Genomic DNA, 27,545 nt, shown 5'->3' with positions numbered 1-27,545 from the left:
GCAAATCCTGAATAAGGAAATGCAGGTGTTGTTCCTACCTATCTTCACTCATACATTCACTCACACTCATACTACATACAGGTAGTAACAGAAGTTTTACAAGATGGGATCGGCGGAGCAAGCGTGGGAGAACAGCGCCGTGTCTGTGTGTATGTCAGGTTCCCCCTGTTTCTATACACGCCCGAAACACCGTAACGCAATGTGAATTCACAAACTGGGTCACCAATATTACGCTGTTGGGGAATCAATGTGAAGATACAAAAACATCATGAGGGCGGAGCTTTCAAAAGGCACTTTCGTGGATTTGCACTCTGAAAAGTGCTCTTGATATATAACCCATAGTGACATTCCTAAGTGCCGTCCTCTGGACTATTGTTTGGATGTTGCATTGAAGTCAGGTGACGTACAGCCAACCATAAAAAGGTTAAGCAAACACAGGATTTTCAATTGAAGCCGTAGTTTAAATTTGCCTCCTATTTTTAGTTATGTAATGAGTTATGACATTAACATTAGCGACATTAAGAAAATACCCAGGGTGCATAATGTTGTGCCTTATTTACGCAATTTACATACCTTGTTCTTGAACCAACCTTAGTAACATACATGCCTTAGATTTATGACTACATAAGGATGTAAGTCGTTCCCCAGACGCAGATAATTTGCTGCCTGAACACAACCAAACTGCCACACAATATTGAATCATGGGTGAATTATTGTTTTATGTCCAAAGGGAAACAAAGTTACATATATTTTTCAAAAAGCAGTATTAGGAGTTGAACCAGATGTTGCTTATTTATATGTGCTAACTTGACATCTTTATTTGAAAAGTCAAACCTTGTTGCTGCATATCTAATGTAACTTTTTAAGGCCGGACTCCTGTATAATAAAAACTGTCACTTATTGAGTATGGCCACTTACCAAGCTGCAATATTTGACAATTTGGAAATTGGAACATGTTGCATATTGAAATTCACACGCTGCATGCAAAAAATGGCTTTTAATTGACTATAAAGAGGGAGTGACATCAATGCATATTTCATATGACGATGCTACTTGAAGAAAAGATGAATTCAACAGATGTGATTCATTACATTACATGTAGCTTTTATAGACATTTCTGCCTGCTGACAGCCATCCTGATTAAACAACCCTGTGTGCGTTATCAAAAAAAAAAGACATTAAAAGGTCAGCCAAGAACCTTTGATAAATTGGCTACAAAAATGTCTGACCTTAGATAATGAGAAGCAACACTCCAGAGAACTGTTGAGTGTTATATATTGTTTTCTCTGTCCATTGATAGAAATGATTAATTGAAAAGTGGTCGGACATTTTTTAAGTTTTAGGTCCAATTACTGATTGCTGGTCTCAGATCTAAGAGTATGTTGATGAAAGACACAGAGGGGATGCAATATCTGTTGCTTAGAAAGTCTGGTTTTCCTTACTCTCCCAGCTGCTCTCTTTTATGAGAGCTTGCTTCCTCTAATTTCTGAAATGCGAATGAGCTAATCTTTTAGAAAAAAAACATCTGCTTGTTGCTTTTTTTTTTGCACCAGTGACACAATTCACATGCTGTGTATCTTTTCCCACCCTAGGTGACTCCCTGCTGAAACACAACGGGATGAAGTTCACCACAAAAGACAGCGACAACGACCACTCGGAGAACAACTGCGCCTCTTTCTACCACGGCGCCTGGTGGTACCGCAACTGCCACACGTCCAACCTGAATGGCCAATACCTGCGCGGCCAGCACACCTCGTACGCCGACGGCATCGAGTGGTCCTCCTGGACTGGCTGGCAGTACTCGCTCAAGTTCTCTGAGATGAAGATACGACCTACGCGCGATGCAGAGAACAAATGAGGAAAAAAAAAAAAAAAAATGATGAAGATGGTAAAAACTTTTTGGGAACAATACAAACCACTCTTTGCGACTGCTAGGCGGAGTCTCAATATTGTTCATTCACTGAAAACAAACCTCTTTAAGTTGACTCTGCTATTTGCCTCCTCATGTCTCTTCCTGTTTTTTTTTGCCCCCATTCTGCCAACAATCTGCTTCTAGTGTCATGCCTAGTTACCATTTTTTCCCTCCATGTTGTCAAGACAAAGAAAATGAAACCACAATCCTTTAATTTCTTCTTAATTAGCCGACGCGGCAGATGGATGTCAACACAATGAGTGCGGTTCTGCTCGAGGTTTCTGCCTGTTAAAAGGAAGTGCTTGCTTATAATAGTTTCATGTTGGGTCGCTCTAAATAATATAACAGAGAATCTGGTATATAGAAGCTTGGTGATATAACGTTTATGATTTGGCATCAAAATGAAGTAAAAGATTGTTTGATTCAGTTCATTAAAACAGCACAGCAAAACTCTAAACCAGAGTCCACTGCTCTAGCTTTACCCAGCCTGATACAGAGTCCACATCACCCATCCCACAGAACCACCCACCAGTGAGTTCCCACTTGACGTGTAGCTCTGACCTCCCATCTGTGCTGACATGGCACTTAGAATGTGTAATCTGTGAACAGAGAGAGGGCTGCTCTATCAGAGAAAACCCCTCCAAAACATATGTACAAATCGTCTGTGTTCCCCCTTTTGCAAAGGAAGTTTGCAGTCACGTTTCCATCTTTTAAAATGAGACCCAGCAAGGTATAGTAGTAGGCAACAGGGCCTGAGACAATAAGAGAGAGGAGAGAGAGAGAGAGAGAGAGAGAGAGAGAGAGAGAGAGAGAGAGACAGAGAGAGGGAGAGAGAGGTGAAGAGAAAGAACAAGGAAACAATTTGACAAGAGGTAAATTAGTCAAAGTGGAAGAAGAGGAGGTGCAAAAAGGATGAAAATGAGAAAAAGAGAAGAGACAACGGGCGGACCTCATTCATCTGACTTGGGCCATTAGGGAGCATATTGGGCACTTTGTCTGATCTGCCTGCCAGCTGAGTACTGGCCAACTGATGCAGCACTCACAGATGGTAACCAAGCACTTTGTGTACATGCGTTTCTGTGTGTTTGTGTGTGCGTGTCTCCAACAGAAAGGGAGACAGACAGAGTTCCCTAACTGTATCAGCTTCCTGTCATAGGCTGGGTAGAGTGTCTCGAATATAAAGTTTAGCACAGATAGAGTAAACATGACGCATACCTAGCATACGTTCACCAACTGTTAAAGGGAAATATAAATACATGTAATGGAAAGGGAAATACCTGATTTGAAAAGACCAATGAGATCCAAGACTGAGAAAGCAATCAGAAGACTGTGTCATACCTACCCCCACATTGATTTTGTTTATTTGGACCTATTAAGGAGTTGTGACACCAACATCTTCTCATTTCCTTTTTCTGACTTTTCTTCATGCTGGCTTTCTTTTCAGGTGATTATTTTGGGATGTGTTTGGGCGACAGTATCTCTTCTCTTGCAAACTGAGAGGAAAATTGCTGTAAAAAAAAAAAAAAAAAGATTTGTCGCTCTTGAAGAAAAAAACAGTCTTTTTATTCTGAGTAGGAGTTCTACATTGTGTTATGGCAAAAACAAAAGGCTGCAAGCAAAAAAAAAAAAAAGAAAACAAAAAACCTGTTGGCAGAAAATTCTTTTTTTTTCGCCTTTTTCTCGTTTGTTTTGAGTTTGTGAATCAACACTTTTTGTCATCGAGTTTCTTTGGATGTACTTAAAGCTTTAAAAAATATCTGTAGATTTTATTGTACAGTGTGTATGACTTTTAGAGCATGTGAATCTGTTTTCCTACTATGCTAAATCACAAAGAGTACCCAAGCACATGGACTGAATAAAACTACACCTGTAAAAAAAAAAGAAAAAAAAAAAAAAGAATTTAATCAAGATGTATTTTAAGAAACTTTTTTTCCCCCGCTTCCTCTACCTGAGATGGAGCGAACAGGAGGAATAGTGATTATCCCTTCAAGCACACGTTCATTCAGCACTACAGCACAAAAATAAAGACTCTTTGAAGAAGGAGGCACAATATGACAGAGATTTCAAACCTCTTGGCACATCAGCCGCCTTGCTGGACATACAAACAAATTATATTTTGGCTTTTGGAGAGTTCCATCACACTGGGAAACTGTTTTGAATGTGTTGCTGGAAAGTGTTGCATCGAGCATGGAGCTAACAAAATTTGAACTGAGTACCTCTGATACTGGGACACCTGTGAGGTTTCTGTCAAGGTCGGTCGTTTGGATGGATCTCCTGTTGCTGCGTTTGTTTCTGCAGCACTTTGGATGTGTAAGTGGTGTCATTTGATGGACAGATGCCACTTCTCTTCGACATCGAAGCACAGACATGTTACAGATACTTGTTAATGAAAGTACAACGGCACAGAAAATGAGGTATGACAATGTCGGATGTTTAAAACAAGTTAGAAAGGAGGCTTAATGAGGAGGAACTGGATTGCGTGTGAGAATGAATGAAAATGTGTGTGTGTGTGTGTGTGTGTGTGTGTGTGTGTGTGTGTGTGTGTGTGTGTACATGTGCGTGTTTGTGCACATGTCTAAAGAGTCTATGTGTGTACACATATGTGCACATGCTTTGGTTTGTTCATGCCCTTGTGCATGAGGCCAGACGACCGAGCAGGAGTGCGTCTCTCTGTGGAAATTTTGAAGTCATGTGATGCTTATGTACAACTTGCCTCCCCTCCCGATGTTTGTGTTGATAACAGAGAGATTTACATAATTATAAAGATCTATTACTTATTGTGATCGTGAACCCTCCCCCATAAGAGTGGACGCCACCTTCTGGTACTGTGTTGAACTGCGCTTGTACCCTAAAAACCCAGGAGTACCAACTCCTTCAAAATCACCCAAACACATTGTGCTCACTGTATTTGTTGATGCTATGTTGCCCTCTTTGTTATTTAAATGTAATGTATTATTTGCCATGTTCCCTTTGTGTGTTTTTGTTGATTTGATGCCTTCATAGTCACTCTCTCTGCTGCAGCTTGCCATGTCTCCAACGGAAGAGATGATGAAAGAGTGAAATAAAAGGCTCTAATCATTCCCAGTTATCCCTCTCATTACGGTGCATCAGCACACTCCTCATCGATCCCCCAGGTCCCCAAACCTTCTATCTTTCTTACTGTGTACCTCCTTAATTGCCTTAGCCTCTGCTGCCAATTCCCCCTAACTCCACAGCTCCTAAAACATCCCCTCTCTCTTCTCTTTCCAGCTCCTGACTCCCTGACTCTTTATTGCTCTGCTTTTTATTTTGCCTGACTCCTGTTCCCACTCTCCTCCTCCCTCCCTCCATTGCCCGTTTCCTCCAGTCCCAGCGCAGAACTAACTCTGTTTTTTTCTTTTAGTTTTTTTTTTTTTTTTTTTTGGTGAAGTACTATAGATTGTTTTGCTGAATCTTGATACTGTGTTTTAATGTTCTTGTCAACATTTAATAAACATTCACATTTTATAAATGGGGAAAACCCTGAAGTTTGACGTTTATTGCGGTCATTTTTAAATGTATTTTGTTATGCCACCTTGATCAAGCTTCATGGAAACAGAGGGCGGCAGTAGATCAGTCTGTAGGGACTTGGGTTGGGAACCAGAGGGTTGCTGGTTCAAGTCCTGGTGGGGACCAAATCTGGAAATTGGTCTGATTGCTGGAGAGGTACATTTCACTTCCTGAGCACTGCCCAGGTTACCTTGAGCTGGGCACTGAATCCTCTCCTTCCCACCAGGAGCGCTCGCTGTGGGCAGCCCCCTCACTCTGACATCTCTCCATTAGTGCATTTCCATAATCCTGATTGTGCTTTTGTGTGTAGTTCAGCCTTCGTGTGTTTAGCATGTTCAATAAAACAGTGTAAAATTGAATTTCCCCTCGCCGGATGAATAAAGCACATATCTTCTTAAAAAAATAAAAACTTTACCTGTCAAAAATGAAAATGTGAATGTTTTGGAACACTAGCCACAATAAAGCAAGAAAATAACATAGAGCTTGATATGAAAGATAACACAAGCAAAACTAGAATGTAATAATGCTTTAGGGTTCACACAGGGTCTTGTTTTTTCTAGGGTTTAGTAATAATATCTCTTTAGTTTACTTCTTCCAAAACAATGCAATAGTAAAAAGAAACAGGTTTTTTTTGTAAAGCAAGCATTTCTTTATTAAATAAACTGCAGCAGCAACTTTTCCCCCCACAAACATTGACCATGGATATTCTACTTAGATCCCAAACAAATCGCAATTACAGCCCATATTGCATTACCTACACATGTGGAGCATGCTAATACAGTGCTGTTAAGTTTTGAAATTGGCTGTGCATTTCAATAAAAAGTATTGCACAAGTAGCCCAATTATACAGTACAGTATGTGAGCGCTTCTCAGTGCATTGAAAACAGTGCCATGCAAAGGAGTACCACTGTATGATAAGGTATTTACTGTAACAGCAATTGAGCCATGAATACTTTGGATAGTTTGATTGGGTTACAGATTTATCCAAATAGGCTGTGGAAAAAAGTTGATTTACCAATTACAGAGAACCTTGGGCTCAAGCCTGCTTTCAGAGAAACCTCTGATCCCTTCTCCTGGGTATGACTGATAATGTTCTAGTGCAGATCAAGATACATTCCTCTGAATCCTAGCTACGCTGACATTTCTGTTCAGATATAATATAACATCTGCAAGATTGCAGCAGTAGCATTTAAGATACAAAAAAGTCCAAATGTCAGGCACATCACCAAGGAAATTGAAATGACACACAGGGTTGAAACATTTTAAAAGAAGGGTAAAAAACATTTTTTTTACATGAACTAGTTTATGATTTGGGACTGTTCATTTTAATCTGTGTGAACTGATCTTTGAGCTTGCTTTTTTAAAGTGTGAACTTGCACACCACTGTTGATGGAACATCAAAACAGAGTATGAGTAATTACAACTGTTTTGGCTGCTGTTAAAAAGAGGGGCATATTTTACTTGGACAGCTTGTCTTTTAATATCCCACTGAAATTGTTGCTTTTTTGTCTGTTACTCCACTCTTAATACCCGAGAAAAGAGTGAGTATGAACACAGCAATGCATCAGTGTCAACTTAAAATAACGTCATATCAAGACAAATGCTTCAGACCTCAGTGATTGCTGAGAAAAACAAAATCCCCCTCCACAATGTTCATTGGTTACAAAGGAATAAAATGGCTGAACATATTGAAAAGACTGTTAAAAAACCATGAGGTCTAAGAGACTGTAATAAATAATAATAATAAATAACTCATAATAATATGGGCACACTTATATTTATCTGCAATGTTTCTTCTGTAGGCCATTTCTTTCCCACACTCCCTTATGGAGCTCTGAAAGTTTTGGCTCGGTAACAGTTTGTATGAATTACTATAATTCCACAGCTATTTGGCCTTCAAGTCTTGCTTGAATGGTTTTATTGCCTTGTTGCTTTCTGTTTACTATTTCTATTGCTTTTTATGTTTCAGTTGTGTACTTATTGTAGATGATTTGCCCTTTAGCCCGCTCTTTACAGTATCACTTCAATAGCATCAGCAACCCACAAGGCTCGTCATTTGTTTCATATTGATACGCCCACATCTATTTGAGGGAAATGCTGAAAACTAACTCATGAAAGCAACATTCATATCACCAGGCTAGGATCAGGTTTACCACTTTCTCAGTTCGGCATCCGTCCTTAAATCCTCTGGCGTTTTGAAATCCTGCAACCCAACGCAACCTGTCGCTGATCACATTTTGCATCTCTGCATGTGGCCAAAAAGCCTGCCTAATATTCTACATCTATTAATTGCCTTGAAGTAAAGCGAGTCACAATAAGACGGGTGCACACTGAAGGAGTAACACCCAGGAAGGATGCCAGCCGTGTGATCTGGCTCTTCAATTCATAGTTCAAAAGACAGCAAAAGATTCCAGTGACTGACTCCCTATCTCTGCACAGCCACTAAACGCAGAAGGCATTCAAGGTCTGCCGTCTTGACACGTATAATGTGTGTGTTGGCTGTGCCATCCACTCAGCCCCTTCAAAGTGCAGAATTGGCAGCAGATGATGTTCGCTTATTTGTGCAGCCGTGTCAAGTTGGTTTCAAAAGCCATTCCAACTGCTGGTACAGAGATCATCCAGGAAGGATGATTCAACATCCGTGTTCAACTTTTGTGTAATTGATTATCATGTTTTATTTAATCGCATCCTCGAGTAGACAGCTACTGCTTTTTTTTCCCAATTCACATCTTCTTCTTCTTCTTTTTCCACTAAATGCCTTTATTGTACCTGGATGTACGACGGCCAGACGGAAGGAGATCAACCTCAACAAATAGAGGGTGGTCAGGATGTTTAATAATTTGTTGGGTTTTACACTTACAGCTCTGATAATGGTGTCCATCTTGTTTTGTTGTTGTTGTTTGTAGCACTGTAACACCAACAGCTGGCTAGCTTACAAAACTTGTCTGCAAGTGAGCAAAAGAAGAAAACAGCCTTGAACATATGTGATCCTGATAGGTGCTTCCCATTCAGCTGTTGTTTTGAGCTTGTCCAAGCAAAATCTGTATTCTGACGAGGCCTACCTTCACCACCAATGTGTTTGTTGAGGAAGTCAGACGGCACCGTCACAGTAATGCCAATGCCTTGGGCTTTATGGGCCACAAAAACACAGAACTCGGCGGTAGTCTAATTACACTTTGTAACCTGAGAGTTAGCAACTTTCATATAACTAAATGTAGCATCATTTTTAATCATAGAATGTTTAAGTCAATCGTAGCCCAGCCATGATAACATCTTTGACAGTGTTATGGATCTGTAACTTTCAGCAAGAAAGCAAAAAGTGTATTTCCCCAAATCTAAGACTGTTCCTTGAATTGAGCATTCAGTTTGCAACAAAACTGCATAAAGTGGAACTGGAACACGGAAAATCTGATTTTTCTAACGTGGGTGAAACCACAGGGCACTCAAGTATAACTTTTTGTGTTCTGTGGTATGAATCAATACATGGTGCTACAAAAAACTAAATCCAAAAATGCACACAATTATTGGTGATACGGCCTTTTGAATTTACCTCTAGGTTTGAGGCTTGTTGTAAGCTCATCTGCTCTGGCTTTGCTACTTACTCCTGTGTTTGGGGTTATTAGCATTCCTCCCCTGCATCTCTTTTCAGCCTGCCAGCAGGGTGAGCATACAGATTACTGCGGATGAAACTAAACTGAACACATGAACACCTGACTGAAAGAGAGCACATTGTATTAGTTCAGGCACAGCATAAATGTCATGCTTTGCTAATCTATCAGCTAATCACGACACACACTGATCTCCCTGTTGTCGTGGGGAATAAAGTAGACTATTCAAATTCTGTGCTGTATACTAATTGTTGCTATATAACTGGCTGCAAGACCATGTTTCTGCAAGGTAAAGCTGTACCCCAAACGATTATCTGATATAGTCTATCCAGTCGCTTCCAACACTGATAGCACCGTATTGTTGTTGCACTGCCTACGCTTGGTGAGCACCCATGGGGGGATTTGCATTACTGCCTGGTTATATCTTCAGCACACTTGCTGGTAAAGCAGGGGGCAGCTTACTGCAAGGACAGGAATGTCATCTGGTAGCCAACAGTGTTAACATTTGTTGCTGCACAAGGTTTTATCTTTTCACCAGACTGTTTCTGAATTAAATGCATGTCGCTTTCTGTTGCCTTTGGGTTGAATTCAATATATTAAAATGCGGGACACATTTGAATTTGTTTACCTCGAAAGGTGATATTCCTGCCGTGTAGAAATGTAACTGATATGTGCGTTAAAAAGACAAAGATATGAAAAAAAAAAAAAAAAAAAAAGGAACTGTATAAGTGATTATTTTGGAAACCCCTGTTGACAAAAGCAGGACCCCCAGTGTCATAAGGATCTATATCTGACCAGTGTGTGCATAAGAGACGGAAGCTAGCAAAGATAAGGGAGTTGCTTCTGGCATGTGTCGGAGAAGGGCCGTTGCACATGCAGTGGAAACACAAGTATTGACTAGCAAGGGTGCAATCAGCTCGGTGCAGATTGGAACACTACAAACACATGGATCCTGTGGAATCTGCCCCACGATAGGCACATTTGCTTTGTATGTCCTTTTGCGATATTAGCTGTAAATTGAGACTGTTTAACAACTGCTTTGACTCTAATAATTTGCATTTAGTGTCCACCTGTGACAAGGAAGAAGTTGCTTTGAAATTCATAGGAGAGAACTCTTCACTTTGTATCGCGTTACAAAAATGGGCAAACATGGTCAAATCATCTCAAATAATAAGATAGGGAGCAACAAAGTGTATGCCTTGTGTAACGACACGCACGGATCAAAAAAAAATCTGAACACTACAGAGAATCTCAAATGTGATCCTACTAGCCAAGAGACAAAGGGCAAAACAAATTGCGGGATTTGTTTCTGATCACTGCAGTATGTGACGGCTTTTCTGCCATGCTTGTCACCAATGCTGAATATTTTGTTCATGGCTCTTAAAGCTTTGACTGCAACTGACCACATTTATGAAAAACGTACAAATGAAGGTATGAACATATTGATATTTAAAAAAAAAAAATTTGACATGTTTGAGTGTCTACTGGGCATAAACAAATGACTTTTTTTGGTCTTAAAATGATCACTGCTGGGCTGTATTCTAAAGTTATATTCTTTTATTTTTCACTTAGTATGGTACAATTATGACTTCACTGCAGAACTCTTTAAACCAACGTGGAGTCCACGGATAATTGTGCCAGCTCTACGTATTTTCTCCATGTGTGATCACTAACTTAATTGCCAACACCATGAGTAATGACCACTCAAAGGCTGCCTCAGCACTTTTTGAAGTCCTTGCAAGAGGGCATGCTGATTTTTTTGACAAGGCGTATGGGACACTTATGATTTTAAGGGGAAAAAACTCTGCATGTGTTTGAATGTATTTTTCTGTGGATTAATTACATTTTTGTCTGCACCTTTGAGGCAATATTTTAGCACAAAGATTGCTCTCTCCCTTTTCTGAAAGCAAAGTTCTGTGGTTTCTTGTTTTCGTGAAAAATGCTCGATACTTTTGCATGACTCACTGCATTTCCCTTTTCTATTCTCTTCCTGTTCTTTTTTAGGTGGCTCAGTTGTCCTGATTTCTCATCCTTTCAGTGTCACCAAATGTGCACAAAAACAGCTTCCAGCGATCATCACTGTAGGCAGTTTAACATCCAAACTACAAACAGAGAAAAATGGTTTACAGCCATGTTCTGAACAGAGTGAAACATACTGACTCTACTTTAAAGCGGAGGAGTAGATTTTGCTGCAGGAGTTTTGGTTCCAAACCTTTTTTGCAATTCAATTATCAAGCTCATAACTGTCTAGGTTTGGTGTACAAATCATGAAACAAGCTGACTACAACCTTATTCTAGGCCGAAATGTGCCCCTTCCAAAGGTGCAGAAAAAAACCTAATTAACCATTTTTTTTCAATCCACAGGAAGATTATTCCTGTCCTATTTTTATTCACTTCCCTCATTGGGTTGGGATTGCATTCTCCTCTATGGTAAACGAACTCTGGTGCACTTGGAAGCAAACCAAGAGCCCCGTTTTCAAGAAGGCCAGAGTTCAGTTCTTTGGTCTGCACCAGAGTTTGTTTAAGCATTCAAGCCACACCAAACCAGACAAACTATCCTACACAGTGCAAACAAACTCTAGTGTGCTTTGTCACTTTTTTTGGTGCGCCTTGCCAGGGATGCAAACTGCGCTGCGCAACAGGATGCCATTTTTCCACTGTCCTGCTGTTTACTTTGGGGTCATAGTGCAGCCAAAGTGCAGGATGCCAGTAGCCCCTGACCGGAGCTGCACCCCAAACTAATTGTGGGTGGTTACAGTCCACAACATTTGACAGGCTTCGGTGTGCTTGACAAAGTTCAGTCTGAAAGCAAACCGAACCAAATGAAAAATGCAACAGTGTTACAACTTCCCCCCTAGTCCACCAAACTTCATATGTAGGAACAACCTAAGTGTCCCCTTCCCCCCATTTACTTTGACAGCTGATGGTGTCAGGAGAGGAGAGGATCAGTTGTCATCGTGAAACAGATTTTTGATCCCCCTAACATAAGCGCTAAACAATTATGGTGCAGAGATGTAATATTAAAATATTTAACCACCTGCCACCAACCGAACTGGCCCAATTGATAGGGCAATTATCAAATCATTGGAAGGAACTTATTTGATCAGCTTTGGAGTACTTTGTATGTCTAAACTAAAGTTACACCTTAGAGCATGCATGAAAACAAGAAAGTTTTTTTATTTCATTGTCTCATCTGGAGATTCATGGATTTGGATGATGTGTCATTGTATTTATTTTTTTAAGATTCCCACACAGCATGAACAAACCATAGATTAACACTCTTAGAGGGCAGAGAGATTTCCTCATGTATTAGTCTGTTTTCTTTGAGGATATTATGGCATGAAGAGTTTTTAGTGCCGGGCATGACACAAGGATGTCAGGGACTAATTCTATTGATCTGTTTGAAGGCAGCAGTCCCTCCATGGACCCTTGACACAGCCCCACAATAGGGGTTCTTTTCAACTTCTGTGTTTTCTTCTTTTATTTTTATGAATCTGGGAGAAAGTAAGAATCTTTAGTTTTGCCGAGGTGTTACAGAAAACTGGAAATGTCTTGGAGCTATCACAGGCATTTTATTACACCTTGTATTATACCTTGCTCTGACTGTTGCCAGCTCATGGCATGGGAGTGCCTTGATCAGAGCTGTTTAAATTGGGGCTGCTGTAGGTAGAGATGCTATTTTATTTTTATATTTTCAGTTGATTGGCTACAGTGCACATACAAATTATTTATATTAATCCAGTTTAAATACAAGCTATAATTTATGACTTAACATTCTAGTACAATGTTGGCTGCTATGTATCAAATGTATGCCGGACTAGCAACTACAAACAAATGTATGGCAGCCAGGAACATGAGCACACAGCAACAACAAAACAGGTCCAAATACTACAATTTGTGTGTGTGTGTGTGTGTGTTTGATCGTTTGCTCTTACTGACTTTGGATAAAAGCGTCTGCTAAGTGAATTGTAGTTGTGTGTTTATGTGTGTGTTTGTGGCCGGCCTGAATTAATTTCTGTTTTAACTGAGAAATCTGCAACCTGGTTGTTGATACCATGTGCAAAAGAAGCATCTGGTTTCTCTGTGAGAGTGCTTTTACAGCAAAGATTGCCTTCCACCTAAGTCCATTTAATGTTACTAACAGGAAGAGCCATCCGCCCTAACCCTGTCAAGGAACATCCAGCTAAATTCCCAAACAGCAGAGTCTGAGTCAGCCTCTTTCTGACACCCACAAAAACCCAGAATTGGGAGGTTCTCTGTGGGTCCAGCTTTTGGCAGCAGCTGTGACAAACCCTATAACCAAACACTGGCACCAGCAGTGACATCGAGAGACAAAGTGAGCAGTAGTCATTCATTTCAAATGAGTGCCAAGACAAGTGGAGTGACACAGGAGAGCAGAGGGAGAGAGATGTGAGAAATTTAGCAAACAGGAGAAAGTTGGGCAGAGTTTAACTTGATGAGTGTTAGCACTGACTGCATAAAAACTGTTTGGTTTGTTTTGTTGTGATTTGTATAGCCACATCAGTATTAAACAATTGTTTTTATATAGATGTAAAGCATAGATTGTAAATATTAATGGATAAAGCCTGAATGAAGTCACCCATCTGTTGCTGCAGGGGGCTTTGGAGTCCCACCGATGGCGGTCGCTATGCTGGAAATGCTGTCTCAACCTAACGATTGGCTGAGAGTTGGCGCTGAGGAGGCTTTAAAGCCTCTTGACAAACCGTTACATCGTGCCCACCTGTCAATCAGGTCAGCTATACGCGCCATATTGTGAATAACTCTTGTGAAGGGCTTCTTTAAATGTGGTGTGTATGTGACTTCATAAATGCTTTGCTGCTGTCTACTTTGTATTTTCCTTTAGAGCTTTTGTACTCAAATCAGGGTCCAACCTTCCAACCTACCTGCTCTTGTCTATTACTGACCTACCTGAAGTCCTACCAAATACTACCTACCTGTACACTACAAATTTAAAGTATAGTGCAGCAGTTTGAATGTAACAATCTGCATTTGGGTCCTACCTTTCCAGCCACCATCATATTCTAATTTAAAAGTTGTCAATCCTTACTGCATTACTACATATGTTTTAGCTTTAAAATACACAAAGTGCGCCACTCTACATGTAACCATCTGCACTTGGGTCCTAACTTTCAGCAAGCACTACCAACCATGACAACCTTAATTGTCATCAGATTCTAATTAAAATATTGCCGAATTATTTTTTTCTTCAAATCTTTTTTTTTTTAAAGATTTAATCTTAGAAATTAGTGTTTAAATTCATGGAATTTCAACATTCTTTTGTATTTTCTTGATAACGGTGCTAAAGTAAATGTAACCTCAACACTTCAACTTGTTTGTCCAGTTTTGTTAAAAAATGAAAATAATTCTTGCAACCAAGGAAGAATAATCTAATTTTGTACCTTATTAATCATAATATGCAGCTTCACCTCTTCAGGTAGGAAGGTATACCATATGAGAAAATATAAAAGGTCTGGGTAGTCGTGTCTCCAAGCTCCAACCCAGGAGTCTCTATCCTCCCCATGGAATATGACGTTATTGTGCACTAGGCTAATTGATGGCACTGACAGGTAGACGGTCCCATGTAGCCTTGTGGGAACTCTGGATCCAATATTCTTCCTGACACGAACAGGTAGAAGTAACCTGGAAGCTGCTTATTACTGGTGACACCTCACAAATATGGAGCAGCAGCTAATAACTAAGAGGAGGCCAAGGGAGCCTTTGATGGAAGGATGTTGGCTGGAGGAAAGTAACGTTTCGCCTAACAGGCTTTTATTGAAATTACTCAAAAGGATCTCGCTTACACTTTGGGACAAAGCAGCCGAGTTATGTCAAACCTACCTATCTCTGTTTGTGCCAGGATAAAGCGGTATATGACACATGTCAGATGCGCATTTTAGATCATCTTTAGCTGTCTGTGGTCGTTGACACACTTGAAATGAAAGCTGTTCTGTGACTCAAAAAATAAACGTCTAAAGGCTGTATGAATATACAATGGACTTTCAAATTCCGCCAGTGAGGTCATGTTTTTATTGCATTTTTAGTGTCAAAAAATACTGGCCTGATTGTAATGAAACTTGGTGGAAGGTCGTTTCATGAGCCAAGAAAGAAGCCATTGAATTTAAAAACTATCTGACTCACAAACAAGGAATATTTGACCAAAAGTGTAACACCAGAGTCTAAATCACAGCAAATACCTTGCAGCTAGGCAATTATAGTGGATCTGGTATAATTGTTGAAGATCCTATAGTTGTCATTTATTTTCTAACCCTAATCATTTAGGTTAATACATGCGAAAAAACACCTGATCTAGGCTATGAGACAGTAACATTTAGTCTGAGGAAATCTTTGCAGTAAATTTCATTGTGATGCTCTGTTTTAAAAAGACAAAAATAATTGGAAGGCTGAGCGACCGTATGATGTTAGAAAATAAATCACAGCTTAAAATGAAGTTTCCTTGCAGGCAAAAAAAAAAAGAAGATAAAATTATGTTTTATTTTACTCTAGAGCAATTTATATGTGTATTAGTTAATCTAGAAGCTAATTAGAAGGAGACATTGGTGTGATAGTAAAGTAGGATTATTGAGGAAAAAACTCTCTTTGATTTATAATTCTTTAAAACTGTGGCACTGAAGCATGCAGGTGTGATGTTGGGAAACTTTTCATGTTGTCACAGGAAATTCCGAACAGTAACAGAGCTCTGGAAATGTGTGTGCACGTTTTTTTGAAATGGTGACAGAACTGTTTAAAAGTGTAAAGCTAAAGCACAAATTAAGCGCCTCAGTTTCCCCTTTGCTCTCACTAGTGAATGCAGTAATGGCTAAGCAACAATAGGTTTTCATGCAGGTCAGGGACTGAGCTCTGCATAACTGTTGACTGACTGGTTAATATTTTGCAGTCTACAACAGAATGTCAAAAATGTTTTTTAGTTTTTTGTGGAAATGTAAGACACCTGAAATTTTAAATGGATGTTTTTTTCTAAAAATAAAAAAAAACACACAATGCAAATTCTATCTTCAGCATAACTCACTTTTTTTTTGCTTTCCATCTGAGACCTTTTTCCATCTGAGTAATATTTTCAAACATGTACCACTGAAATCACATTAAGAGCCAGGGCAACGTGGTAAACCATCACGTTCTTACCACACAACACAAATTCAGCAGCTTGCTCTGCAGCCTCAAGCTTCAAAAAATTACAAGAAAGGTACCACTCCAGCTGTATTTTGGCACATGCATAACCCCTCAGACAAGTTGGCGTTAAAAAAATCAGCTATGTCCAGCCACATTTTCAAAACAGTTTGTAAAAGAAAATATTTTGGACGTATAAGCCTCTTTAACACATAATTAAGGTCCCCAAACATTTTTTATTTTTTTTGGTACCAGAACAAGTTTGTCATGGTTGTCAAAAGATCATAGTTTGGGTTTAAATCTGTATTTGTGTGTGGACACTAATTTGTATAACTTTCACATTTTATGTAATCACCCTATATTACAAACTAAGGTTATGTAACTAATATAGGCCTAACACATAAGTGTGGTGACGTCTGCGAGCAAGTTCAGGCAGTAAAAGGCAGTCGAGCTGCACTGACTTCACACGCGTCATTATCGACAATCACTGGACAACACCTCCTGCCAATTTGGTCTCTCCCTCTGCTCTTTCATTGTCAGTTCTGATTTGCATGAGTACTGCACTCTTGTTCAGACCCACCACTAAGCTCCACCTAGGGGTTTTAAGATATCATCATGTCACTCTTCAGATTAGCCTCTTTCAGTTTTTAGAAAAGCGCTATATGAAACTAATGTATTATTATTATTATTATTATTATCTGCATGTCAATTTAAACTGTGAGGAGTGATTAGGTCAGAGCCTAGACGCCAAACATTTACTATGTTCTGTCGCAATAACTATTTTAAACGATACAATTCCATGTCTTTAAAGAAGCTAACAGTGACTACCTGTTTCACACAGGAAACGTCTATAACCCTAATATCCAAACTGACATACCTAAAGGGTCGTAATTTGACACTTGAGCCAATAAGCTAGCAGACATATTTGCTAACGTAGGATTGGGAAGTGGCTTCACATTCAGTGGGAGTTTGTAATGATGGCATCTCTACCATGCGCACACCAACATGTTATATCCTATGGACTGTGAGTTATTTTGAAATGAAATGTAGTTGATCAAACTGGCCTTCATTTAAAAACATTGAACAGCCATGCAAGAACAGATTGGCTTAGGTTTCACATAATTCACACATGAAATAATGAGTTGTGAACCTTGGCTTTTTGGCAAGGCAAATCAATAAATGTTTCTCACTTTCAAACCATGAAGGGATTCATTTCCTGTATTCCTGTTCCCAATTTCCAAATTGTTACAAAAGATTGAGGAATATTTGATAGTGCTAACATCTTTTGCCACGGAATTCAATCTCGAAGTGAACCTCTTGCTTCACTCATTTGCCTGTTCTCAAACTTCTCCCTGTTGGTGCAAAAGGACTGCTAATGACTTAAGTTAGAAATTATTGAAATGCAATGTCAATGTCAAATATCTGCATATGTTTGGGAATGTCCACATCTCCCCAGATGCAAAAAAAAAAAAATGGGGTTCAGTTGATTTGTCACGAAACATACAAATGTGAGCAAACGTTTTCTTTTACGTCTGTGAACAAGAGTGGACTGAGCTGCCCTGACAGGGATTCTTAAGATACTTCACTGTTCCCATTGGGAGTGGTATTTTTGGGTGAGTGAAATTTAATGGTGATATAATGAACGTACTCGAGACTCAAGCGTACAGCACAAAGTACTTGCAGCTCGCTCATTAAGAAAGCCTCTCAAAATTAAAATGACTTTCTTTTTCTGTGTGGTCCCTGGCATGAAAAGTTTGGACTCCCCTACAGCTTTGGAGGGATGCTTAAACAGATTTAGTTGGACTGAGTTACACAAGGAGGAGTTCTGTGCTGAGAACCTCACAAACTTAAATTCTGGGCAGCTTTACAAGCCTCACAAAAACGTACAGTCTATACATCAGCGCCTTGTAACTACTGACTTGTTCTCAGGTGGTTTAATACCAAAATGGTTCCATTTCTGCACTGTTACTGTATATTCTGGAAAATTGGATATATGGCCCTGTGAAAGTTATGTGCAAACCTTTTCTCTGTATTCACATTTCCTGCCTACAATGCCCTTTTTGTCTTCTTGTTTGTTCTCTTTGTGTCACTTGTTCACAGCCTTATTCTCTCTAACACATTTATAAACACACCACCAGCAAACAGCAACACTTTGCATGAGGGCTGTGAATCCAACATGGTATAAAGTCACACTGCTAATTCCTAGGTGTTATTCTCACGTGTTTACGCTGGTGTTACCTCACAATTATGTGATTCAATTTTTTTTTTAGAGATTTCATCCATATTTGCCTAAAATCTCAGGCAAGTGAAAATTATTATTCCCTCCTGATTTCCAAATAGATATCTGCAAGCGTTTAATTTGTCTTAATTTTAGACCAATCTAACACATTTTCAAAACGTTTTCTCAAGCCATCTGATTAAACTTGGCTAAAAGGCTGCCAAATCACACATTGGGGGGGTGGGGTCCTATCTTGCTGACATATACCGCAGACTAACTTGATAATTTGTATTCCTCATGAGGCCCTTTTTTTCCCTGACTGCAGATTTTTCCAATGTGTGACTTTAGCAGCCCTCTGAACACTTCAATTAAATCTCTGTGTGGTAAGTAAAATGTCTCCTCACTTAGCATGGCTGCTCTCAGTTATGCTCACATCATTATTAAGTTCACTCCTTTATAAAACAATGAATTACAGTTTTAGCACCCAACATTAGACTCATGCCTAATTGATTATGAGAGAGATTTCTTTTTTTCTGTTTTACAGCTCATAGCAAAAGGGACATTAGTGTAATGTAATCTCCTTTGTCACTCTTTTATTCATTTATGCATATGTTTACTCTTAATCTCTGTCTTTTTTTCATAAATAATGCATTTAACTACCTCTGTAATTCTATGTCTCTTTCTCTCACTACTGAATTTCTACAATGCCCTCACCCTCAGGCCTGGCTTGGAGCCTGAAGGCAAAGCTCAGGGGTTTACCAGATGATCTAGGTTCCAGCTCTTACCTTCAGTCAGAAGCTTCAGGTCGTGACCAAAAAGGATGAAATTGTAGATACAAGAAACTTGAAATTAGTTTTCTCTGCAATGATATGCCGTGCAGCTTAGATTCCCTGATACCCTGTATAAGCTCCTAACCTATTCTTGCCACAGTTGCTTCTTTATGTAGAAGCGAGCCTGCAGAGGTGGTGGGGGGCATCTGATTAGTACATCTCCCTGAGGCCTCCCTGTGGAGGTATTCTGGGCACGTCTGACTGGGAGGAAGCCCAGAAGACTCTGCAGGGATTATATATTCCAACTGGTCTGGGAATGCCTCAGGATGCTTGGAGGACATGGCGGGGAAGAGGACTCTTGAGCTGCTAGTATTATTGAGCTGCCATTGTAGCCAAGACTGAGATAAGGTGACGGACAAATGAATGGATGGGATTCGCTTTTTTTAAATTAATCGTGCTAAAATATCCTTCACAACTGAGTAAAGTGAAACATTAATTTAACAACCAACCCAAAACTGCATATACCTCTCCACAAACTGTTAATCTGTCCCTAATGATTGATATAATCTGAAGTTTTTGATCTGCTCTTTGAGCCAGCAGCAGTGCCAGAACTAGGGGGCTCTGGGAGGGATTGATTGTCAATGGCTGGTGCAAATGGTTTTTTTTAACATAACAAACAACAACTCATACTGTCATTATGATTTAAAAAGACTTACATATCCAGGGAACAAATCAAATGTATACTGAAATTTCTATAGATTAATAAAATACTGCAATACCATGTGTAGAACTACCTGTAGCTAGATATGGAATAAATTGGGAATTGCATTCTGTCACTAACGGGAAGCACATTCAGTCAGGTAGAGATTCTCATTCTAAGGCATACTGGGTGTCTCTTACACACACACACACACACACACACACACACACACACACACACACACACACACTCAAATACAGGATATAAAGTATACGTTACTCAAAATGTGTTTTGGGAGGATTCCCAGAGCCCCCGACATCTGCTCCTACCACTACAGAACCAGAATCTACACCATCGCATTTTAACAACTTCTAGTCTAGAATCTGTACAAAAAATTCAAGTCTGTAACGTAATTCCACAATGCAATCAGTTTGCAATAATGCAAACCAACAAATCGAATCACAAGAAGAGAAAAATCAAAAGATCCAGTCATCTTTATTCACCAAAATCAATTGAAAATGATTTTTAATGGCCTTTCTGCATCAGCATTTACACAAAAAAATTAATCGAAAGGAAACAGGATTCTTTGTCATCATAGTATATTGCTTTAGAAGACACCCGACACATACTCTTTGGCTTTTAACAAATGATGAAATATTCAGTAGTAAATAAAAACAGAATGATTCCACTGCCACCATTTTCAAAATTCATTTTTATCTTCTCCAATATCAGGCTTTTATAAAAGGAAGAATAGCACATTGTTCCTTTCAAGTCTCCTAGGTAGATTTGAAATATCATGCTCAGTGACAAAGACACTAATGCGACCAAAAAACAGCTGCTTGCCAGAGGTAATTAGAGAGCATTTACTCCACTCAGAAGCTCAGTAGCTGCACTCTGTTCTGCCAGTGATGTGTGTGTTTGACTGACTGTACAGTATGTGCTGTACGTGTGGGAAAATAGTTTTGTATGAGGTTATACTCAGCTCATGCTTTTTGAAGAGGGGGCCTTTCATATGCAACAGAATGATCGGTGACCATGCCATATTTTTGCTTTACTCTTTTGAAAGAACATTACTCTGATTATGAGCTTCACACTGAACATTAAAAACATCCAAACTGCTTTGTGGGTAACAGATTGAAGCTGTTGAACAGCCAATGATTGCAAGTTTCTAAATCATGTCACTGGTTTCTTTTTTGGTGGAATCATTATCATAATTTTAAGGAAGCGTTGGGCCACCAGGGTACAATTTTCTGATTTTTATCATGTTTCTCTGAGATTTGTGATGTGATCCCAAAGGCAGAAAGAGGACATAATGTACCCTGAGCAAGAAAGATTCCTCAAGCTAGTGTTTTTAAGGCAGTGTTCTGCACAAGTGCACCTTTCCAGGTTCTGTCATATCCTATCAAAAGCCATGCATGGTTATCTTCCCTTGTGAATACAGAGCCATGTATTTCCTGACTTTTCAAGTTCCACCTGACTCCCTGCATATAACATGATGGTCAACCTCACAAAGCACACTGAGTGTTTAGCTATGCATGTAGAGAAAGCAAAATTGCCAAGAAAGATACAGCTTTTATCAGCCGAATGCAGAAGAAATCAAGTCTCAAGCAAGGTTAATTTACATGCTTTTTACCTTTATTCACTGCCAGTTTTTCTCATGCTGTCACTATTGCAGTCTGAAATTACAGGAAGCACAGAGTGAAGAGATGTACAAAATGAAGGGGAGTTTGAAACCATTTTATTTAGGCTATATGTATAACACAGGGGTATTTAATGGATTTTTAGTAGCAATGGCTGTCACTAAGTTGTCCACAGTTCTTAGGGTTGATTTGTGATCTCCTTGGCTTCCTGTCAATGTAAAGAAGAACACTTAGACAAGATGCCGAACTCCAAATTGTCCCTAATGGCCGACCAGCAACCCTGCTATGTAGCCAGGCAAGGCAAAAATTGAAAAGTGCTTTTGATAGAAGCAGAAAATAAATGTAACTGTTCCACCTTGTCATCTGTCTGCACGTTGTCAGTCTTGGACCCTTCATTATTGTCAGTCTGCAATATAGCCTCAGGGTTTGATGAGCAATTCTTTGGTATTCAGGTGAAGCCAGAAAAGCAATTAAGGATATCCAGATTAAGACATCCTTCCACATGCGGTGGTCTTTGTAGAATATTTGACGAACAATTTGAGACATGAAAATGGAGTTGGAGTGCAGAGAAGATGTGTCATTATCCCTCGTACTGCAAATGGAAACCAGAATGCTTCTGAGACCAAAAGTATCTACACGTGCGTTCAGTTCCTGCTTTAATATGAAGATATCAGTTAAAGCAAAGACTCTGTTGGTTGTGTTCACTTTTCAACTGACTGGACCTCACTTGGTATCTTCACTTCTTCAGTCCCTGCTTGTTCCTCTCCCCTCTGTGTAATTCTGCTGACCTTCCAATTATCTGCGATCAGCACACTTGCCTGTCATCAACTTCAAAACGTTACTCGAACAGTCCGTAGCTTCCAGATCATTGAACTACCCAGGGATTTAATAGCTGCCCGACCGCTTCTCCAAATGGTTCAACGGCCCAGCCAGCAACCTTCACTAAGATTCCAGCTACTAAAACATGTCCCTGAGTATGCACAACCTAAGCCCAACCACCATCCAACCTCCACCTCGCCATCTCTTCCAGTTCAATAATAAAGACTTCTGAGTTAACCTTGCCTGCTTTGTTTGTTGTCTGCATTTGTGTTCAGCCTCATTCTTTGCAACATTTAGAAGCTTATGGGTTCAATCAGTAAACAGGACATGTAAGTGCAATTTTTTTTATCAAACACCCCAAATTCACATTAATATCCGATCCAGCGTCTGTGATGCAAAAACTCAAACTTTATATTCAAAAGATGTTATGTTGGAATGCATGAAATTGTGCCACCATCTGTTGTCACAACACAATCCAGCCCCTTTTTTATTCTAAGATGTCACTTCAACATTGATGACAGCAACAAAATATACCAAAATTAAAAAACAAAAAGACAGCTGTACTTTTGAGCTTTTTTGTTGATCATCATTACCCAGTTTGCAGTCTCTCTTTGTGCATTTCATTATGCTGGTGCCTTTAGGTCAATCAACCAGTGACTTTGGTCTTACATACAACAAAAGCCATAAAGTATTGTTCATAGTGATCATTGATCACCCAATAGTTCATATCTAAGCATGCTAATGACTTATTAATGCTATAGAGAGAGACTTTACAGCAAATGGTCTCTTTTACTGGTTAGTTTTCTGGTGCCCAGAGGCATTTATTGGCCTCCTCGTTTTACTTAACTGTGGAACCATTTTTCACTGAGGTCCAAACCCTGTATAGTGTTATATAATTCCAGACTCAGCAGAATCCAAAACCCCAAGCTAGGGACCCTTCTGTTTATTTCTTTAATGCAGCATTAAACACTTAATGGATTATAAATATCTGAAGACAAAAGAAACCCTAACTCTCAGAAAGTTAGCATTATCTCAAAGCGTCTTTTTCAGCCTTGTCTTTAACAGTTCTTTGAATTCTTATTGCAGAGAATGCTTTTTCTGCTTGTCTTTGCATTTAGTGTCCATGAAAATCAGAGTCATGCTGACTCTGTCGTTGCTGTTGACCCTGAGGAGTTCAGAGGAAATGTCACCATCACTGAGGCTTGTGTTAACTCCATGTGAGCTGTAGATGATAATGTGCCGTATTTTTATTGTTATATTTAGCTTTTGGGCAAAACATACAAAATTACATTACTGGTCTTCCCTGGGTTGAAGACATTTTTTTATGTTTATTGATTTTCATTTGACTTTAACCAGTTTAAGTGGAAATATTGATTGAACAGTGTTCATAAAGACAGCTCTGGAACTTCATAAGGAAGACTAAACATCTGCACATGAAGGATGTGGGATTACATCATATTCAGCATATTTCACATCATCCACATCTTCCTGTGCATACGAAGCCTTGACTATGATCAAGCACTGTTATCATCATCATCATCATCATCTCAATTTCCCTTATGTCGTTCAGATGAGCAAAGTTACACACGGGCATCCAATATGGAGAGTTTTTCAATCGGTTAGATCATCTAGTTGATCTGATGAAAACTGATGAAGCGAGCTGATGAGGAAACTACTTCACCTCAGTGCTGCAGCTTTATCAGACAGCAGGCAAGGAAAGGCAAAGTAACTGCACACTACCGATAAAATGATTGAACAATATTAGTGATAAAATCTCAGTTTTTCTGTCTTTTGTTCTTTTTATCAGTTCTGCTCTGAAAACTATAATGGTGGGCAGTATGGGAGTATATGATAGATTATTGAGAAATCTGGCCAGATATGTGCAGTTTTATTTGGCCTTTTCCTCTTTAGTAAAGGACAGTATAAACCTTATGACTCTTTTAAAAAATGTCTCAAATCAAGTGGATTGGGTTCCAGTGTTCCTACTTTTTGTGATTACCCTTAAATAAGCCATTAGAAATACATAACATAATACACTTACTCATTCATACATTCATTGTTTCTGGTAAAGAAACAAGTTTGTCTTTAATTATTACATTTTTAAAAACCATTGCAAAAGAGACTCTAGCAAGTGAAATTTTATCAGTTACTAATCAATTTATAAATTAATACTGTAATAAATATTAAAGTCCAACTAAAACCCAATTTAGACCGCCTTTTTGTAGTTAATACACAAAATGAAATGCTGTCAGTCAATTTTCAAATCCAGTTGAAATCCCTTGTAGACCCTTTTGTTGGTGTGCTTCTTTTTTTTGGCCAATAGATTATTATAAAAAAAAAAAAAAAGAAAAGAAAAACACAACATAAGAAATCTTTGGGGTGCAGAAGGCCTAGCAGCTACTGTAGGTCACGCCCCATGTACGGAAGCTATAGTCCTCCAAGCGGGCGCCCAGGGTTCAAGTCCAAACTGCAGCTATACTTTCCCAAAAGTCATTTCCCGATATCCTAGTATAGTCACTGTCCTATCAAAAAAAAAATGGAAAGGTGCAAAAATAAGTTAACAAATGAATAAAAAATAAGCTCTTGGACAGTGAAGAGGTTTCTGATGGTGCAGCATGGGGACAGGCAAACAGAGATGCACTTTAGCCTACACGTCATGGACACACAGACGAGTTGTTAATGCTGTTGAAGAGTAAGGACCTACCAGTAGCAAACCCACCAATATGATAAACCTAGAGATACATTTACATGCTGTTTAATGAGCTGTAGCTGAGAAGGTCATTAGCTACCCTGAAACCTGATGTTCACTTTTTCCTGGTGAGTGGATATTTGTGGCTCGTTCAACAAGCTTAGGTGCAGCATGAGACATGTGTTCGTGTTGAGGTACATGAGAGTTAGATATGTTAGAGTAAAGTTAATGTGAGTTTAATGTGGTTCTTGTGCAGCAGGCTGCCGTCCGGCCCAGTGTCACCATCTGCTCTGCTCTATAACAACAAACTCACATCAACTGCTTTAGCATATGTGAGTCTGGCTTGTTGTATGGCAATATGTGCATCTAACTACAGGGCTTCTATAGCACTACTTTGTTATATTAATGTCAATTAAAGGGCACCATTGTGACCAAAAAAGAAACAGTGTTGCGTAGCAGCGGCGCTACAAGTAGCTTTCACATTTCTCAGTAGGGATGAAGCAGAAACGCTGTTGATTAAATCAAAAAACTATTGAGTAGCTTAGCTCTTCAATTGATAATGTAATGTGGTAAGGGGAAAAATGGAAAGCTGAAATTTACACAGAGGGAAGACTAGCAGTTTGAATGGCTAGCTACTTAGTGTGGTAAAGCTTCATGAAATGTAATGTTGTAACTTGTTGAATAACTGTAAAACAAGCAAGTATGCAAGTTGTATTTGTTTTAGCTTTTTAAAAAAAAATCAGAACAAAACCAAGTGATTTGCAGTGGGAACAAGAGGTTTTAAAGGTTGCTGTAGATTGTGTTTTTAAAGCTGAGGGTTAGGTGTCATAATTGTTTCATAGAGACTCTGGGCATTCCTGAATACATTGAAACGTTTTCATGAAGATAAAAGCTTTACTTAAAAATAACTGAAAAGAAATCTAAACTATAAAAGTGTGATACTGGATGTTCTATCCTGCGCTACATATTCAATCTCTTATACAAGACAAAGGAAACGCAATAGTGTGAGAAATCCCTGAATGTTAAAGGATATTATTGCCGTTGCTGATGCTGCATTGTCATTTTATTGCGTTTTCTTACATCATAACTACCATAAGACTGATGGGACTTGAATGGTGTCACAGAGATTAGAAGGCTCTCTGTGCTGCAGCAAGATTAAGGCCAGAAGACTTAAACGTGGCAGAGAGAATCGAGTTACATAATTTAGTCTTAACCCATTAAAATAAGAATCTGTAGTCATTAAAGCAGCCATTCTTTAGGAAACGCCATCCATGAATCCAGACTTTAGTGACATCGCCATTTGTCCATTAATGAGGCAAACGCTTGTTACTGATTCCTGGGCAGATAATAATAGAGCTTCTTCAGCTGCAGTCTCAACTTGTTGTTGTTTTTTTTGTCTCACCGACCTAGAAATGACTTCATTTCACAGTTTTTTTGCAAATACCTTCTTTCTTCCCACAGTTTTTAGAGAACACTTATCTGTATTTGATGTGGTACAGAAAAAATAAAACGTCTCCCGCTCTTCTTTGGCCCTTCATTTTCCTTGCATTATCATTCCATGCAGAGTTCAGTCAGTTCTTTACTGTCTGCTCACTGACGGAGTAGTTTTTTTTTTCTTTTTTTTTCATTCTCTGTACAAAGAAAATGCAAATGACAGTACAGTAATGGATTGCACCAATCCCAGTCTTCCTTTGAGTCAATTCAGGTACATATTCAGCAAATGGTACAAACACAATGTAGATGATTCCTCTTTTGAGACGTGCATACAGCAGCAAATCTGACAAGTCCCATTGGTTGCAGTAATACGGAAAAGGCTGCTGCAAATCTTCATTCATGTAGTAGCTAACATATGAAAAAAAAATACCCTGCAAAGCTCAGTATATGAAATTTGCAAGAGGAAGATTAAAGACTCCACACATGCTGGGGCCATGTCACCCATACATATGATGGATGAGTCAAATGGTCTGGTTCATAATTTCCTCATTTGTTTGCAGGCTTCAACAATCACCTACAGCACCTTGACTCCATCTGTGGCATGCTGTTGAATGTCAGGAATTCATCCATATAATTTCCTCTCTGAACCGCATTTACTGAATGATGGCAAATGTGGTGTTGAAGGTTATCTGGATAAAAAATGTCTCACTATACTGTATATACGAAGAGAATCCTTTTGTTGATCTGCAAAGGCCTGTTTCCTTGAAAGATGAAGATGCAGCACTGTGAGACAGATTTTTCACATCCAGACTCCATTTGTCATTTGTATCTACAGTAGAAATCAAAGCATGGGGTGTGTGCTATCAGTGTTTTGTGTTGCAGCTTTTTGGATGTCATTCTTGTTTGGAAGCATGTCTGTGAGCAGATGAATGAAATTTCATAAATCCTGCGATCCTCCCGATCAACAGTTGCTATTTATCACTACAATAAAATTGCTTTTGGCGAGGCCAACTGAATCTACTTTAGAATTTTAGAATCTACTCTAAAAAGGTGCAAAATCATCTATTACACTAAAACATCT

The 27,545-nt window shown here is 39.2% G+C and overlaps 1 protein-coding gene across 2 annotated transcripts in view; it reads left to right on the top strand.

Annotated features, from left to right (window-relative positions):
- fibcd1b (fibrinogen C domain containing 1b) overlaps positions 1 to 4,758 on the top strand; it is a 120,259-nt gene extending 115,501 nt beyond the window's left edge. For both annotated transcript variants that reach the window (XM_020634649.2, XM_020634648.2), the window contains one exon: positions 1,593 to 4,758. In XM_020634649.2, coding sequence (XP_020490305.1) covers positions 1,593 to 1,858 — 266 coding nt within the window. In that variant the 3' untranslated portion in view covers positions 1,859 to 4,758. The remainder of the gene's footprint in view (positions 1 to 1,592) is intronic.
- The last annotated feature ends 22,787 nt before the right edge of the window (positions 4,759 to 27,545 follow it).

This window comes from Labrus bergylta, chromosome 17 (assembly GCF_963930695.1).
Source record: "Labrus bergylta chromosome 17, fLabBer1.1, whole genome shotgun sequence".
In the NCBI taxonomy this organism is placed as follows: domain Eukaryota; kingdom Metazoa; phylum Chordata; class Actinopteri; order Labriformes; family Labridae; genus Labrus; species Labrus bergylta.
Note: the sequence above shows the minus strand (reverse complement) of the source record. Positions and strands in the feature narration are given on the sequence as shown.